Source organism: Globicephala melas, chromosome 13 (genome assembly GCF_963455315.2).
Source record: "Globicephala melas chromosome 13, mGloMel1.2, whole genome shotgun sequence".
Taxonomy (NCBI): domain Eukaryota; kingdom Metazoa; phylum Chordata; class Mammalia; order Artiodactyla; family Delphinidae; genus Globicephala; species Globicephala melas.
Window position 1 is genome coordinate 60,821,495 of NC_083326.1, and position 15,682 is coordinate 60,837,176.

Sequence of the window (15,682 nt, forward strand, 5' to 3'; positions counted from 1 at the left end):
GGGGAGTTGGTTCTTGACTGAGCTCTGCTCTCTGTAAAATTCAAGAACAGGGGCAAAGCCTCCCACCCATGCCCCCGGGGATTTTTAGGGGGAATCCTTGGGTTTGTGATGCCCTTTAAAACAGCAAACTTGAGACTCATTAACAAGTCCATGAAGATTAGGGAAGACTCCTGAGCCTTCTCCAGGGATTAGTTGCTACTTTGAAACCATGCTAGATTTGAAAAGGAATTCTCCCAGGCACCAGAGGATTGATTAATCTGCCATTTCTCCACTGAGATAAATGAAGGAAGAAGGAACGCCAGCAAACACTATCCTTTCAAAGGATCCTTGGGACTTCCCTGGTGGCGCAGTGAAGAATCCGCCTGCTAATGCAGGGGACACGGGTTTGATCCCTGGTCCGGGAAGATCCCACATGCCACAGAGCAACTAAGCCCATGTGCCGCAACTACTGAGCCTGCACTCTAGAGCCCACAAGCCACAACTACTGAGCCCATGTGCCACAACTACTGAAACCCACGTGCCCTAGAGCCCTTGCTCTACAACAAGAAGCCAATGCAATGAGAAGCCGGCGCACCACAACAAAGAGTAGTCCCCATTGGCCGCAACTAGAGAAAGCCCGTGCACAGCAACAAAGACCCAACGCAGCCAAAAAAAAAAAAAAAAAAAAAAAAAAAAGCCAGGAATTAAAAAAAAAAAATTCAAAGGATCCTCAAAAACCAAGCAATCTAGAACACAAACGCCAAGATTTACAAGTAGCAGGAAGTATGCTAGGGACTTCAAAATAAAACAACTTGTCTTGCTTATTTCTCCTGGCCATGTATTTCTATTCTTTTCAGACTCTAGCTAGATGGTTCCCCAGTAAGATTTCCTCCTGGATTCATCTCAGAAGATTGACTCTAGCCTGCTCCCCTGGGCCATCTGGGGGCTGGAATGTACTAAGACAATGGAACTTAATATCTAAATTAGACCCAAACAAACTTAACCGAGAGGGAAATCAACCTCATAATAATGATATTTAGTATTTTCAAAGCCCCAATAAATAATGTTTAGAGTAGCTACCCCTCTTTTCCTTATTGTTAAATAATGTCATCAATAATATATAGGGCACAGATATTTAAACAACTTTCAAATGGGAGAGAGGTACCATAAGCCTGTCTTGGAGAACCGAGGGGAATCAGGAAGGAAACATGATTTTAGAATTAGTCAATGATATCGTGTCTCTTCTTCACCAGATGTGTGATCTTCACCTTAACCTAACATCCCTTATCTTCCATAGGTCAGTGTAGGTTTTCCTAGTTTTATGGCAAAAGAGAGTTTGAATTTGGAGACAGAAGTCCTTTTTATAGGAAGTTTTATAATTCAGTCATGGTTGTCTGTTACTAAAGGCACAGAGGGGATTCTTTTACCAAGTGGGATGGCCTCAAACACACCCTCCAACTTAGCTTTCTTTCATTCTACAAGACTCTGAATTTGAAATTTCTGAGATTGTTCTACTGCCTCTCAAACTGGAGAAGAGCAGAGGGAGAGCGGGTGCCCTTTATTATTAAGTCCTCACAACAATCTCTGCTTTGCAGAAAAAGAGAATAAACAATTTTTCCAACATCACACAGCCACCTTAGGTGGCTTCCAAGTCCGACTTTAGAGTCCACTCAATTCCCAGTAAATATCCTTTACACTCCATCTATAATATGAGGATAACTGAAAATCAACCTCACTTTATAAATAATAATAATGAAAAACCCTAAGTCTGGAGAGCTTGAGTTAATGGATTTATTTTCACTGAACCTGGAAAATTTGGGGTCATTATTTAAGCCAGCTGATTTTCAAAACTGTAAATATTATAAAATAAATTTCAAATGTAAAAATGGATCTTAAAAATTTAAATTGTCATATAATTATAAAGCCAACCAGAAGAAAAAGCACCTTCATAGTTTTACCTATTTTCAGGACACCAAAAAGTGTTGTGTAGTTTGCAAACTTGAATACAAGAGATGGGTAGTTATTACCTTGCTATAATTAATTTTTACACCATGCACCTTTTTTAACATTTGTCTTAAAAATAGTAGAATATGCATATGTAATGTGATTGTATATCTTTTACCCATCAGGATTTTAGGCGATAACATCATTTCTAGTCTGCAGAGGTTAATTGAATCATATTCACTCTTTCTTCGTTGTTGTATTTCTGATAAGTACACAAGGTAAACTGCTGCTTATTTGTGAAGCATGTACATCATCTGCTGTAACTGAGAATTTTCTTCCTTTGATGGCTTCGTGGTTATCATTCTCAATACAAGTAATTTCAAGTAACTTCAGTTTTATAGGTTTAATTTCTTGCCAAAGCTTATGAATGAAATATTTGGTACTTGTGTCTTATGTCAAATGCCCAAATGTACTCTTTTAAGGAAATATTTTCACTGTAAATTTCATCTTTCAATTACCAAATCAATTACTTTTTAAGTCAATGTTACCTAGACTCACATAACAAGTGCAGTTATTAGAACAAACAGGTCAGGGACAGAGTGACAGCTGTCTCACGCCAGAATGCTCCCATTCACCACGAAGTGAAATCTGACGTGTCCCCTGGTCCAGCTAAAAACTTAGCTAAAAATGCACATACATTTTACTCATTCTTACACTCTTCCAAATGCATATATTTTTTCTCTGGAGGGCTTTAAAAATACCTCGATGGAAGCATGTGGAGTTAACACACTGACGCGGGACAGCAAGGTGCACAGACTGGAAGCCTCCTTCAAGGTAGAATTAATTTTTTTCTCTTACAACTACCAGGTGTTACTTCTCTAAGAGCATTGCAGTAATGAAGGTATCTAGACCATAGGCTATGATACAAATTTGAAAGGTTCCCCATCTGAATTAAGGGCAGATGACAGTGAAGAGACACAGGGTCAAGCCCAGGCCCTTAGGGGATGATGCCTCTTGCAGGGCAGCCCTCATGGTCTCCAAACTTGTCTCCTCGTGGCCCAGGCATGGGTGAGCATGCCCACACGAGGGTGTGCCAAGTAACCGCCCAGCACGGGAGGGCATGAAGCACAGTGCATATCTCACTATTACACTGTCACAACCTACCAAGGTCAAGGCCCCAGAAATCAAAGAAGGAAGAGGCACAAAGTCACGTTTACCGATTCTTCATTCTCAAACTCCAGGTTATACTGCGCTGCTTCTTCAGTCACTGGTTTCTGAACGATGTTCCTACAGACCAGCCAGATGGTCAGACTGGCTATGAACATGCCGACGTCAGGCACAAACACTCGGATCCCGTTGCCAGCATCAGCTCCCTTTAAGCTATGGAGGGGAAAAAAGCAGGGGGCGGGGGGTGGAGAGGAAATTTAGTTGTTTTTATGTTGCTATGGTTAAACCATCATAAAGTATGCTTAAATCTTCTTAATGATTTAAAATAAAGAATGCTCAGTTTCTGCCCAGAAGGTACCAGAAAGCTTTTCACCAACCCCGGTCTTATGTAATCTACTAAGATTCAGGAAACTTCCAGGGAGTTTTAGAAATAGTATAAAGAACCCTAAACCAATTCTCACTCCTAAAACGTGCTAATGAACTAACTTGTTATTAAATAAACCACGTGTCCAGTACAGAGACAGGTGTTTGCAATCTAGCTGGAGCAGTTAAATACTAGATGTACACAAGCAGCTACGAGATATTGGGCCTTGGAAGTAAATCAAAGTTAGAAGGAAACATGGAGAAGATGTTAAAGCAATCCTTGAATAGGAGCTCTTCATGATTTTGAATACTGATTTGATTTTGTTTTCCATCCTGTTCCAAGAAAGATCGTTAACAGAGAACTCAGAAGATTCGGTTCCAGTGTCAGTAGGACCTGACAGCTGCCTTTCACTGGAGGCCTTCCCCACATCCTGCGTCCTTCCTCTGCCCCAAAGAGATAACACTGTTTGTCTTCTTTACCTCACTGGACTCAGATGAAAGTGACCCAATGTGTATCAGAGATAAAGCTTGTTTAGGGACAGGAAGCAGAAGATAGGAAATTATGCATGTAAAGATACATAGTTTTCCATATACACTTCATGTGATGAAATACATACTGTAGTCATTTACATTGGATATGTGATATATTGGTAAAAACATAATAATAGCAAGACCCCATCACCTAGAAATAACCATGTTAACATTTTAGTAAACGAAAACATCATATGATATCGCTTATATGTGGACTCTAAAAACATGATACAAATAAACTTATTTACAAACCAGAAATAGACTCACAGACATTGAAAACAAACTTGTGGTTACCAAAGGGGAAAGGCGGGGAAGGGATAGATTAGGAATTTGGGATTAACATACACACACTACCGGTACATAAAATAGATAAGCAACAAGGACCTACTGTTTAGCACAGGGAACTGTACTCAATATTTTGTAATAACCTATAATGGAAAAGAATCTAAAAAAGAATATATGTGTATACATATATATATGTATATATAACTGAATCACTTTGCTGTATACCTGAAACTGACACAACATTGTAAATCGACTATATTTCAATAAAATTTTTAAAAATTAGTAATAATATCTACCACTTACTGAGCAATTGCTTTGTGCTCAGAGCTTCGTACATATTATTTAGTCCAACCAATCACCTTAAGGAGTTAGGCATTATTACTTAGCCTCCTTTTACATATGAAAAAAGTAAGGCTCCAAAAGGTAAACTTACTTCCCTAAAGTCACACAGAGAGTCAGAGAGAGAACAGAATTATCCTCGAGCTCCCTGTAAGTGCGAAGTTTATGCTGTCAACCGCTGCATCCTCCGTACGTATCCCCACGGCCTTCCCTTCCAGTCTTCCTTCTGTGCATGGACATGCGTTCTGAGAGTTAACAAGACTAGGCTCATACTTTACCTATGGATTTCGACAATGATTTGTTCATTTAATACATCACTCACATTTTCACAACTCACTGAAGAGTTTTAAGCCTCACCACACTCACAGTCAGACAGGATTTACTTAACTAGTCCACTACTGTTGTACATTTAGAATATTTCCATCCATTTGTTACTATAATATAAATAAAAGTTAAATCTTCATTAAGTAAAGAGTCTTCTAATCCAAGATCTTCTAGGAAGAATTCCTTAGACCAGTCTAACTGGCTTTTTATAAAAATGGACTGGAAGAGGGCATCCCCTGTAGAAGCTTCGATTTTCCACATGACTTTAAACTCTTCTGAACAGAGAAACATGAAAGTGATGAGACATCCCTTTACTTCCATAAATAAAACACATGTGGTTGTGTGAAAGGTTTCTAAAGATGGCAAGTTCCTTTCATATGGGTTAAGAGTAAGTCAATTATGAAAACTTCATCCAAACTTTATAATTACTTATGAAACTTATAATCCAGAATCGTAACGATGAAACCTGATGATTGATTTCATCATAATAAAAATGTAGAGGTTTGCTGTCTACTTTTAAAGTACATCTAACATGATCAGACAGAGCAAAGGAGAATTAATATCACCAGAATGAGAACTCGGAGAGAGGCCAGAAAACAAAGGCCAGGCTGGGGCGGGGTAGGGGTGTTTCCTGTGTGGGGCTGTCAGGGGAGCTGGTGGGTCCTTCCCGGGTGGATTTGGGGGGATAAATTATTGTGGCTCCTTTGTGGAAAATGAGTTGACCATGGCATTTTATGAAAAGCACCAACCAAGCAGACTGGAGGAGAAAGAGTTCTTACAGAAAGCCAGCAGCACCGGGCTCCTCCCACCTGTTCTCTGCAGGCGCATCCCCATTTGCAAACAGTGGCTTTGAGGCTACAGCCCCAGCTTTGTGCTTCCTGGTCCCCAAAGAGACACTCGATAGCCCACATACACTAAGGGAGTAAATGAACGCAGCTTGCAAAAGCAATCCTCCACCTGCTGTGACAGAATGTAGCTCCTGGATCCAGGACTGGGCTGCAATCCGACTCAGAATGGAATCCTTCAGCCACAGAGGTGCCAACCTATCAACTGCGGCTCTCGGGTCCCGAGCTAACACAGCAGCACATTCACGGCACTGCCTAGCGGACACAACGAGCCTTCAGAAGACGATAACACGGGCCGTGGACAATAGACAAAGTCCAACCGATATGTCCCGTGGGGACCATCTTATCACTAAAGTCTCCTTCTTCACTGTCTAGACCAGTGTCTACTGAGTTACATTAATCAGAGCGCTAGTCCTCAGAAGTGCTGCAAATTAAAGCAAAACAAGACAAGACGAAAGGAGAAAAAAAACAGTTGCTGGTCAAATAAGTGTTAGAAAATCGCAACGAATATTATTATAGTAAAAAACTTGAGAAGTTCTGTAGTAAAACAGTAACTCTGAGCTTACTTAAGCCTCCATCTCCCAAATTTATTTGACCACAAACCATTTCTTAGTTTTATCTAACACCTATTACATTCTGCCGAGCTAGTGCTCACGGTGCAAGCTTTAGAAAATGCTGACTCAGTGTCTCCTCACTGGTCTATAGGTTTGATCACAATGAATGGACAATTTGGAAACTATACTAACGTGTAGCTAATCTTTATACATTTGGTTTTGAATAAGCCCCTAATAATTGCAGTCAGTGATACCTCATTCCTCTCCCTCAGCCCTCCTCCCATCTATCCACCCACTCACTCAGGAAGTCACTGCAGCCATGGAGCTGGAAGAAACCAGAAAAGATCTAGTCCATTTCCTCATCTTGCAAATAAGAAACCAACCCAGGGTAGGCTGAAGCCTGGACCAAATGCACAGCTGGCGGCAGAGCCCTTGTTGGGAGCTGCCACTCACCGCACTTGCCCCCGCTTTTACCTGGTGCCGCAGCTTCCCCCCAATCACCGCTCCCACCGCAAGGCCCGATGGCCCATTCCAACCCCATCCCATGCCGCCTCTGTGCTGCGCTGGACAAATCCGCTCCCAGATCCACTCTCCCTGCTTTCCTTCCCTCTCTTGTCTACTTCTCCACCTCCCTCTGGACACCCCCAAAGGCTCACCTTGCTGGGAGATCCCCCAAGGGAGTACGGGGCTGGGCTGTGCCCACCAGGCTCCTCTTCTCTGCCTCCCGCTTAAATGTTGATGAGTTGGCAAGGTCTAGTCCTCACTTATTTTTTCTAACTCCACATGGCAGACCTGAATGACACACTCACCACCGAGGCTCCACTCAGCATCTGCACGACGACTTACAAACCTGCACACCCAGTCCAAGCATGTCCCCAAGACCCATTTTCCTACTAGACATCTCCACTCAGTATTCGACAGCTTCTTACAACTAAATGCTATCTCTACCCCAAAATCTGCTCTTCCTCCCTTATTCCTCACCTTGAAAGATGGCGCTGTCACCAGTGTAGCAACCAGGACAGAACCTGGGCCCTGCCATCGGTCACAGGAAACTGGAGATTCTGTCTCCATGCCTGTGTTTCTCTTCCCCACCCTCCTCTATTTTGGCTTCTGGATTATTGAACGGCATCCTTGTCACTTTGCCTCAGGGCGTCCCCTCTGCTAAGCAGGCCTCCTCCGCATTAGCACCCCAGCTTAACTTTTAGAAGCACAGGTTGGGCACGCCCACCGCCCTGCTGACGAGAAAGGTCCATAGTCCCAAGCACACCCGCGAGGCCCTCGGTGTTGCAGGCCCGTCTGCCTTGTCTCTTGCTATGACTTCCTTGGACCTCAAATTCCACCCACGCTGACCGCATACACCAGGACAGGCAGGTGTTTGTCCCTCCGAGTCAGTGTGCGATCTTCCCCCTTGGACCACGACGCCCTTCTCACACACGCTTCCAGGGTGCCCTCATCAGTCAAGACTCACCTCCCACACCTCCACCTTGAAGCCTGTCCACCACCTGCCACCTTTAGATGCCTAACTGCCTACGTACACTTAATACTTTATGTCGCTAACTTGTTTGTGAACCTCTGTATCCAGGAGGACTATATATATATATGTTTACATATTACGTGTGTGTGTGTGTGTGTGTGTGTGTGTGTGTGTGTGTGTTACAGTGTGTGCTCTGAGTACAGGCTGGCAGAATTAATGTTATCTCCAAATATTTACTCTTTCCTTCCTATGACAACAGTTTGTGCAAAGTACTGTTGAAGAATTAGATCTGCTGTCTGCCACAAAGAGCCCCGTACTTTAGCTCGGGGAAGGTAAAGTACAAAGGGCAAGACACGTCACTGTGGTCTGGGGAACAGCTGAAGATCGAGGGGTTGATGAGTAACATCTTAATTATTTGGACACAATTTAATTTTCAAAATTGGAAATTATAAGCCATTCAGAATACATATGCAGTTTTATTAAATGCATATATTGGAGAAAACATTTCAAGAAAAAGGAATACGTGCTGTAGCTAATGAACAATGGCTTGATTTGGTGGGATTTTGTATGTATTCACTCCAAAGATATTTATTGAGCCTCTAGCACGTGCCAGGCACTGTCCCTGGGCACTGAGTGTTGGTTATGAAAGTGTCTTAAACACAGAGATAAATCAGGAAGAGGGGTTATGGCCAGGTCCTCCCTACTGGACTCGGATTTCTGGCAAAGCATCCACATAACCAGAACGGCTGAAGGGTTCAGAGCAAATGAGGCCCTACTGTCATCACGGAACTGAGACTGCAGAGGAAATCGTGCACTGGTCTCGAGAAGTGGTGCCCAGAGGCGGTGTTTCCATGAGCGTGAGGTGTTGTGTGGAGGTGGCAGGTCACCCTGGAAGCCACGTGGGGTTTGTGCCTGAGAGGGAAGTCTTGACTGACAGGGTGGAGGTGAGAGTTTTCTTCTCATATATGTTGGCTAAAGTCAACAGTGTAAATTAGATGGTCCAGGGACCACGCACAGCACAGAGTAAATATTTGTGGAAGCCTCCATAAACGGATCGTCGGTGCGCATTACAGAGCATTTAACAACAAATTAAATTTTATTTCAAATAAATTCTGCATTTGAAACCAGGCTGACCAGGTTATGGGTAGAAGCCCTATGCTAATAAATTAACGAGATCAATGAATACATTTCCCCATAAAACGTTATCCTACATAGCTCGACTTTCCAGGCTCAGCTCAATTACATTTTCCATATAGAAAAGCACATGCTAAACTACTTAAAACATCATGTTCTCTTCAACAGGCAGACATTTCCTTTCCAATCTGGTTAGTCACATTGATCCTATTTGTTCAGAGAGATTATCCCTCTTGAAAGGGGGTCAAGGAAGCTGGAAATTGGGAAAAACCCACATATCCATCAAGAGGAGAGAGAATAGAGCCATAAAATACTATGAATCAATACATCAGTGCAAATGTGCGTGTGACCATCTCCATCAATAAATATGGATGCATCTCACAAACATAATATTAAGCAAAAAAACAAAAGAACTAGCAAAGGTACAGAATATAGACCAGTTAGAGATTCACCCATAAAGTGCTCCATGAAAGTCAGGAGACAGGGACTCAATCACCTGTGCTGGTGGTGCCCAGGTTCTTAAGATCCTTGAAAGCTGGTTGGTACATACAAAAGGATATCTTTAATATTTCATATTATTTTTAAAAGTCAGAAGAGACACACTGCCTAGAATTCTTCATGTAGAACACATCTTGAAAACACAAAGTCAATTATCTGCCTGGGAAAGATAATGACCAACTGATGCAGTCATGGCCATGATTATATTTGGTCTGATCGACTCATTAATCAAATTCAATTACCATCCTCCTATCCAAGTCCAGGGATGCAGTGAGGCAGGTGTGGATATTCATGGGCAAACCACTTTGCTTTTGTGAGTTTCTCACCAACAAAATGACTTCTTGGGGTCATCCCAACTGTCAAGTTTCATTCTGACTCAGAAAATTCAAAATAAGGAGGCAGGGAAATGAAGATGGAGCAAAAGAAAAGAAAGAAAGAAAAGCATTGGAGTTTCAGGTACGGCCAAGAAGCAGACTCAGGAATAAACACAACCGCCGTCACCTTCAGAAGCTAGAAAAGAACAACCTCATTTATGCCATTCCTTTTGGGAAGCGAGTCCTTTGGTTCAGAGTTGGTAGGAAGGTCAACGTCAATTGAATTCCAATAAAATAATTAAAATGTCAAATGAGCATTATTTAAATGAATATGAACTGCTGAGATGGTTATACTTGGTTTTCTGGTGACCTCTGGAGCCCAGGCACTGATGCTCGACCGCGGCTCCACAGAAGCGGAGCTGCACAGGGACAGGGCTGCCCCAGGGCCTCTCCCCGAGCTCCCATCAGGGTCCCACTTCAACTCCTAGATGGACTGGTTCAGCTCTTCTTTCCTCCAGGGCCTTCACTTCCCCAGTAGCGCCCACAACTGTGCACAGTCTAGCTCCTGAAATACATTCTTTGCCTCACACCGGCTCCCCACAAACCCTGACTGACCCACCCCCATGGTGATCCTCTAATTAGCTTGCACAGGCCTTGCGGATGATAGCAACATGGGAAGTGAGGAAAATCTAACCTGTGTAAACTGCAGCCCTCACTCTGGAGCTGGGTGATTTACTCCAGATAATTGGAAGACACACGGTCTCGGGGTCTCCTCTGCGGGATCTGAAGTGTGAGGATTATGAATCTAATCTGCACACGTTTCTGCTGCAAAGCAGCCCTCACATGTCACCGGGACGTCTGCAAAGGCCATGCGATGTAAGCATTTGTCATCACTGCGGGATCCACTCCCAGTGAGGCTGGAATCAACTTCCAGTCTCCCCCACCCACCCCAGCCCCGCTTGCTGCCACCGTGCTGAGCGTCACCGTGCAGCTCAGGGTTCTCCCAGCTTCAGGCCACGACTAACTAGTTTATTATCAAATAAAGGCAGTGGCACAAACCAGCATTTTCTTTTTCATGAAACATAGCAGAATAAAACAGGAGCACACTGCATGCAGTAAGAGCAGCTATTGTTTTTTGAAACTGTAGGTATCTGTGTTGTATTGGATCATGACATAAAAGTGTACTGGTATAGTCACAGTAAAAAAAAAAAAAAAAAAAGCTTCAAAATCACTCTCCAGCACAGCTCTGTTCTATCAAACAGGTAGCAGTTGTGTTGAGGACAGATGAAGATAACATAAATCCTTTCCTCAAATCTCTCGGAGCCAAATGTGTTGCAAAATTCATACTTTTCCAGATGTCAGGAAGGCGCCTCTTACAAGATGATGTAATGGTGGCAGCAGGCACGAGGGCAGTGCCCCCCTCCCGCCCCGTCCCGCCCCAAGCACACACACCTGTGACCCTTCACACTCAATGCAATGGTCTCCCCTTGGCTCCCAGGTCAGTTCCGGTCAGGTTTTGCCAACAAGAAATTAGGCTAAAACATCAAGTTTTCAGAGCATTTTCGATTTTGAGATTGCAGATGAGGGATAAGGTTCTTTACTCAAGCACGTCATAACAAACTAGAAATATGAAGCTGTAAAACAAATCAAAATTGTTCCAGGAATAAAATATTAATCAAAGGAGTGAAAAAAATCTCTGAATTTTTACCTGTCAAAAGATGCACCCTATGTTCCGTAAATCCAAGAAAAGAAAATATAAATTTGTAAGGCATGAATTATGGCGTGTTGGCCCACACTGCAAACAGAATTGCCAAAGCATCTCTCTAAATAGTTTCCCGTGCAGTTAAAATGTGATTTCGTTTTCAAAGTTTTTTCAGAAAGCATTTCAAGTAATTTAGGATTCACTGACTGAAGGCACACTAAAAGCAGAGGACATAATCAATAGACATATCAAAATATATGTCCACACAGAGACCTGTAGGCAAAGGTTTAGAGCCGCTTTATTCAGAATCACCAATAGCTGAAAACAACCCAAACATCTACCAACTGGACCCTGGATAATTGTGGTGATCCATACAATGTAATACGATTAACAATGAAAGTAAGGATGCTTTCAACTCAGTGGATGAACCTAAAAAGCATTATGTTAAGTGAAAGAAGCCAGACACAAAAGGCCACAGACTGTGAGTCCATGAGCCCAAAGGTGGGGGACTGAGGACAAAGGGGCAGAAGGAGGCTTTCTAGGATGATGAAAATATTATAAATCTTGAAATGGTGGTGATCACATGACTGCATATGTGTGTCAAACTCATAGAACGACACACCTAAAAAGGGGAGAATTTCACTGGCTGTAAATTATACCTTAGTAAATGCGATGGGGGGAGGCACTGGAGTAACAGCAGTATGAAGTGTCAAGGGCAATAGAGGGGAAACCCCAAATCTGAGACAATGTAAACAGGAGAAACAGCGGCAAGCAAACCTAACAAGCACTTGATACAAATGTCATGTTTTAAACCAGCTGCATCTGTAGATATGTTAACTGTTGAAAATGTACTGAATGGCAGAGATTGTCCTGGGACATATCAACATCCGAAAAGGAAGGTGGTCCCAAAGGTCCTTGAACATCTCACTACAGTATTTCCATGAAGCTGCCTCCCCCAGGGGATTTCCCTAGGAGAAAAATTTACAGCAGGGATAAAATTAACAATGTGGGATGGAGAGGAAACGGTTTCTTTTGCAAATCCCTTTGCTTGAAATTCTAGGAAATTATGTTTGAGCAGTTCAAGACCCATTACAAAATCACTGATTTATGGGTTTAGAGCTAGGTTATTGGGAGACTTTTCCTCTAAAGATAGATTCGTTATTTTTATAAATAAACAAACAAAATAAACACTCCTAGAGTGAGTCGTGGCCTCTGAGGTTTGTATGCCTGCGAATCTGGGCAGCGCGTTTCTGCCCTGTTCTCGGGCGGCGAGTCTCCTGCTCTGGACGGGCTGGATTTCTCAAGGATGGTCACAAAGTTCGTGCTCACCATCTTCCGTGTCCCTGTCACGACCCCTCACAAACTCTCCCCACTCCCTGTGCAAATACTGACCTCCTTTGATTCACCACCACAAAGCCAACCGCCCACACTGGGTCCCTATAGTGTGGTTCCCTGATAATGATGGACACAAAGCTGTCCCTGTTGACCCTGAGCTTTCGGTTGTCTGCTGAGAGTGGGTCAGCAATTCAGGATGGGGCTGTTGCTTACACTTCCTTTCCACCCTCTTCATGTCTCCCTCAATGCTAGGTACCAGGTCTTCATGTAATAAATACCCCTTTATTGACTTGTATAAGAAATCATCATTTTTTATAGTTGATAAATTTGGTGGGGCTGAATGTTCCATAAGGGCTAATGTTTAGGCTGGAATGACGGTGTCATCCTCCCAGGCAGTTGAACGAACAAGACTTTCAATGAAATGCCTACTACGTCCAGGGCCCTGGAGCTTCCTCCTGGTACACGGGCGTTTTAATGTCCTGTGTCTGTGGATTCCACAATCCCAGCCCCTCCTTATAAACAGGAAATTCCCTAAAAGAGGAAGGAGTCTGGCCCAAGCTTCTACCTGATTCCTCCTCCCCAGCCCAGGGCTCCGCCGACTGTTGTTTGTCCAGAGAGAAAATGTGTCCAGCAGCCTGGGGCTCCCCCGGCTTGTCTGGCAGAGAGAGCCCATGACCTTGTGGGTCAGTTCCACCCCTTCTGGAGCCGCCACGGAATCAGGCCGGGGTGGTGCTGTTGGTCAAACAATGTGCAGCATCCAGGCCTGAGTGGGGCTGGGGATCGTGGGGCCTGAACTAGGAGGTCCCCACGGCAGGGACAGCACTCCCTCTGAGCCCGTGCCCGGCAAAAAATGGAGGAAGCTTTGCTTTTGTCTGTTTTGGTTTTATTCTTTTCCCTAAAAGTCACTCAGGCAATTTGTGGATAAGGATACACAGCCTTCCTGGGGTACAGGGGGAAGTGAGGGGACAAATGCTAACCACTTAGCCACTCAGCCCAGGAATCCAGAGACAGAGAAGAGTCAAACGGAACAGCATCCCTATCTCAGCATCATTTTCCTTCAGAACTTACACACCTGTTTTCTGGAACGTGCTGGCGTCCACCCGCACTTGGGGCAAAGCCAGCGCTCCGCTCAGATTTCTAAGGACAGGGTCCTGCACCCCCCAGAACACAGTGTATGTCCATCAGCATCCCAACACAAGACACCAGCACATTCACCGAAACAACACTCACTCCAGGATGGAAGCCAGTGATCTGCCTGGATTCCTAAGTCAATATATTTCGCTGGTCAGAGCCGAGAGCAGAGATTTCAAATACACCCATTTCCCGAGAGGACCAAGTGAAACAACCTTCCCTCTCTTTGCGGCAGGCGGGTCAGCGACAGCCGCGTGAGGGTCCCCTAGGCTGCTCCGCCTTTTCTTATCTGGTGTTTATGGTCCCCGGGCTGCTGTCTTGTTCATTGACCAGCATTTCCATTTGCTCTGTGGATGACAGGCCACCAGGCCATCTCACAATCCCCAGGAAGAGTGAGATGGACCTAAACCTCAGTAGTGACCACAGGGAGGGTGTGGAAGGAGGGAACAGACATCAGAACCTCTCAGAGGTAAGAAGGAGTCTCTGTCTGGGTAAGTCAGTGGGTATAGGAGAGTCTGGTGTGTGTGTGGGGGTCCTGCCTGACCACAGCTTCCCAAGCTCCCCCAGCACTGAGGGATGGGATAAACTGAGGCAACAGGATTGCCCCTGGTATGTAATCAGACCTTCACAACGTCCGCAGAGGTTAGCAACAAGAAGAGGCACAGGCTCTACAATCAGGAAGACTTAACTGTCATTTAGTCCTGTGTAAAGAAGTCACTTAACCCTCCGAATGTTCACTGTTAGCTACTTCCAGTATTTTGTATATGTTTAGAGAGGTTTGTGTGGCTGTGAGCTTGTAGAAATAGATCAGGGCATAAGAAGAGCCAGGAGGGGGCTTCCCTGGTGGCGCAGTGGTTGAGAGTCCGCCTGCCGATGCAGGGGACACGGGTTCGTGCCCCGGTCCGGGAAGATCCCACATGCCGCGGAGTGGCTGGGCCCGTGAGCCATGGCTGCTGAGCCTGCGCGTCCGGAGCCTGTGCTCCGCAACGGGAGAGGCCACAACAGTAAGAGGCCCACGTACCGCCAAAAAAAAAAAAAAAAGAAGAGCCAGGAGGAACTGTTTCCACTTTGTTCATTGTGGATGACAGGATTCTGATGGGAAACCCAAACAGTTCCTATGAAATATGCCTCATACAAACTGTTGCTTTATCCAAGCGAGGATGTCTCAGTCCCTAGCTAAGGTGTTTGGCTGGGCTGCGGGAAAGACATTTTATAGCAGCTAAAGCTACATTAAGAGCTAATTTCAGACTCTCGCGATGCAGAGCAAATGAGAAATCTGAACCAAGGGTTGAGAGTATCTGTTAGCACGATTCTCCAAAACATTCCATTCCGTAGACTCAACATCCAAATTTTATCTCCCTATCAAACAGCGTGAATTTCCTATTATTCATCGTGCTGTCTGCACCAAGACTTGAAAGCTTTCAGTGATCTATTACACAGTTCATTTGCTCGTGTCATTAATGAAATCTAAAACGTTCCGGCTGGTACCTTGCATTTTGTATAGAACAAGGTGCCAAGGTTACCACCTGGGAATTCCGGGTTTCAGTTCATAAATTCTCTGTAGGACCTGATCTTCACCACTCATTCAGTCAAAGACTGTTTATATTAAGTCCTAGGGACCTGACTTAGTGAAGATGGAGATTACAAGTCAGAAAATCTTTTCTTCCAGAAATATTTTGAAGGAAAAAGGATGAAGGATTACATCTTTTTTTTCTAGAAGAAAAATAGATCTGTTCACCAAATACTTATTAAATGATGTCATT

General features: G+C 44.1%; 1 protein-coding gene across 2 annotated transcripts in view; it reads right to left on the minus strand.

Moving 5' to 3' along the window:
• The window catches only part of PIEZO2 (piezo type mechanosensitive ion channel component 2), a 272,873-nt gene that overhangs the window by 147,759 nt on the left and 109,432 nt on the right, over window positions 1-15,682 (minus strand). For both annotated transcript variants that reach the window (XM_060310455.1, XM_060310454.1), the window contains exon 4: window positions 3,141-3,303. In XM_060310455.1, the coding sequence (XP_060166438.1) occupies window positions 3,141-3,303 (163 nt within the window). The remainder of the gene's footprint in view (window positions 1-3,140; window positions 3,304-15,682) is intronic.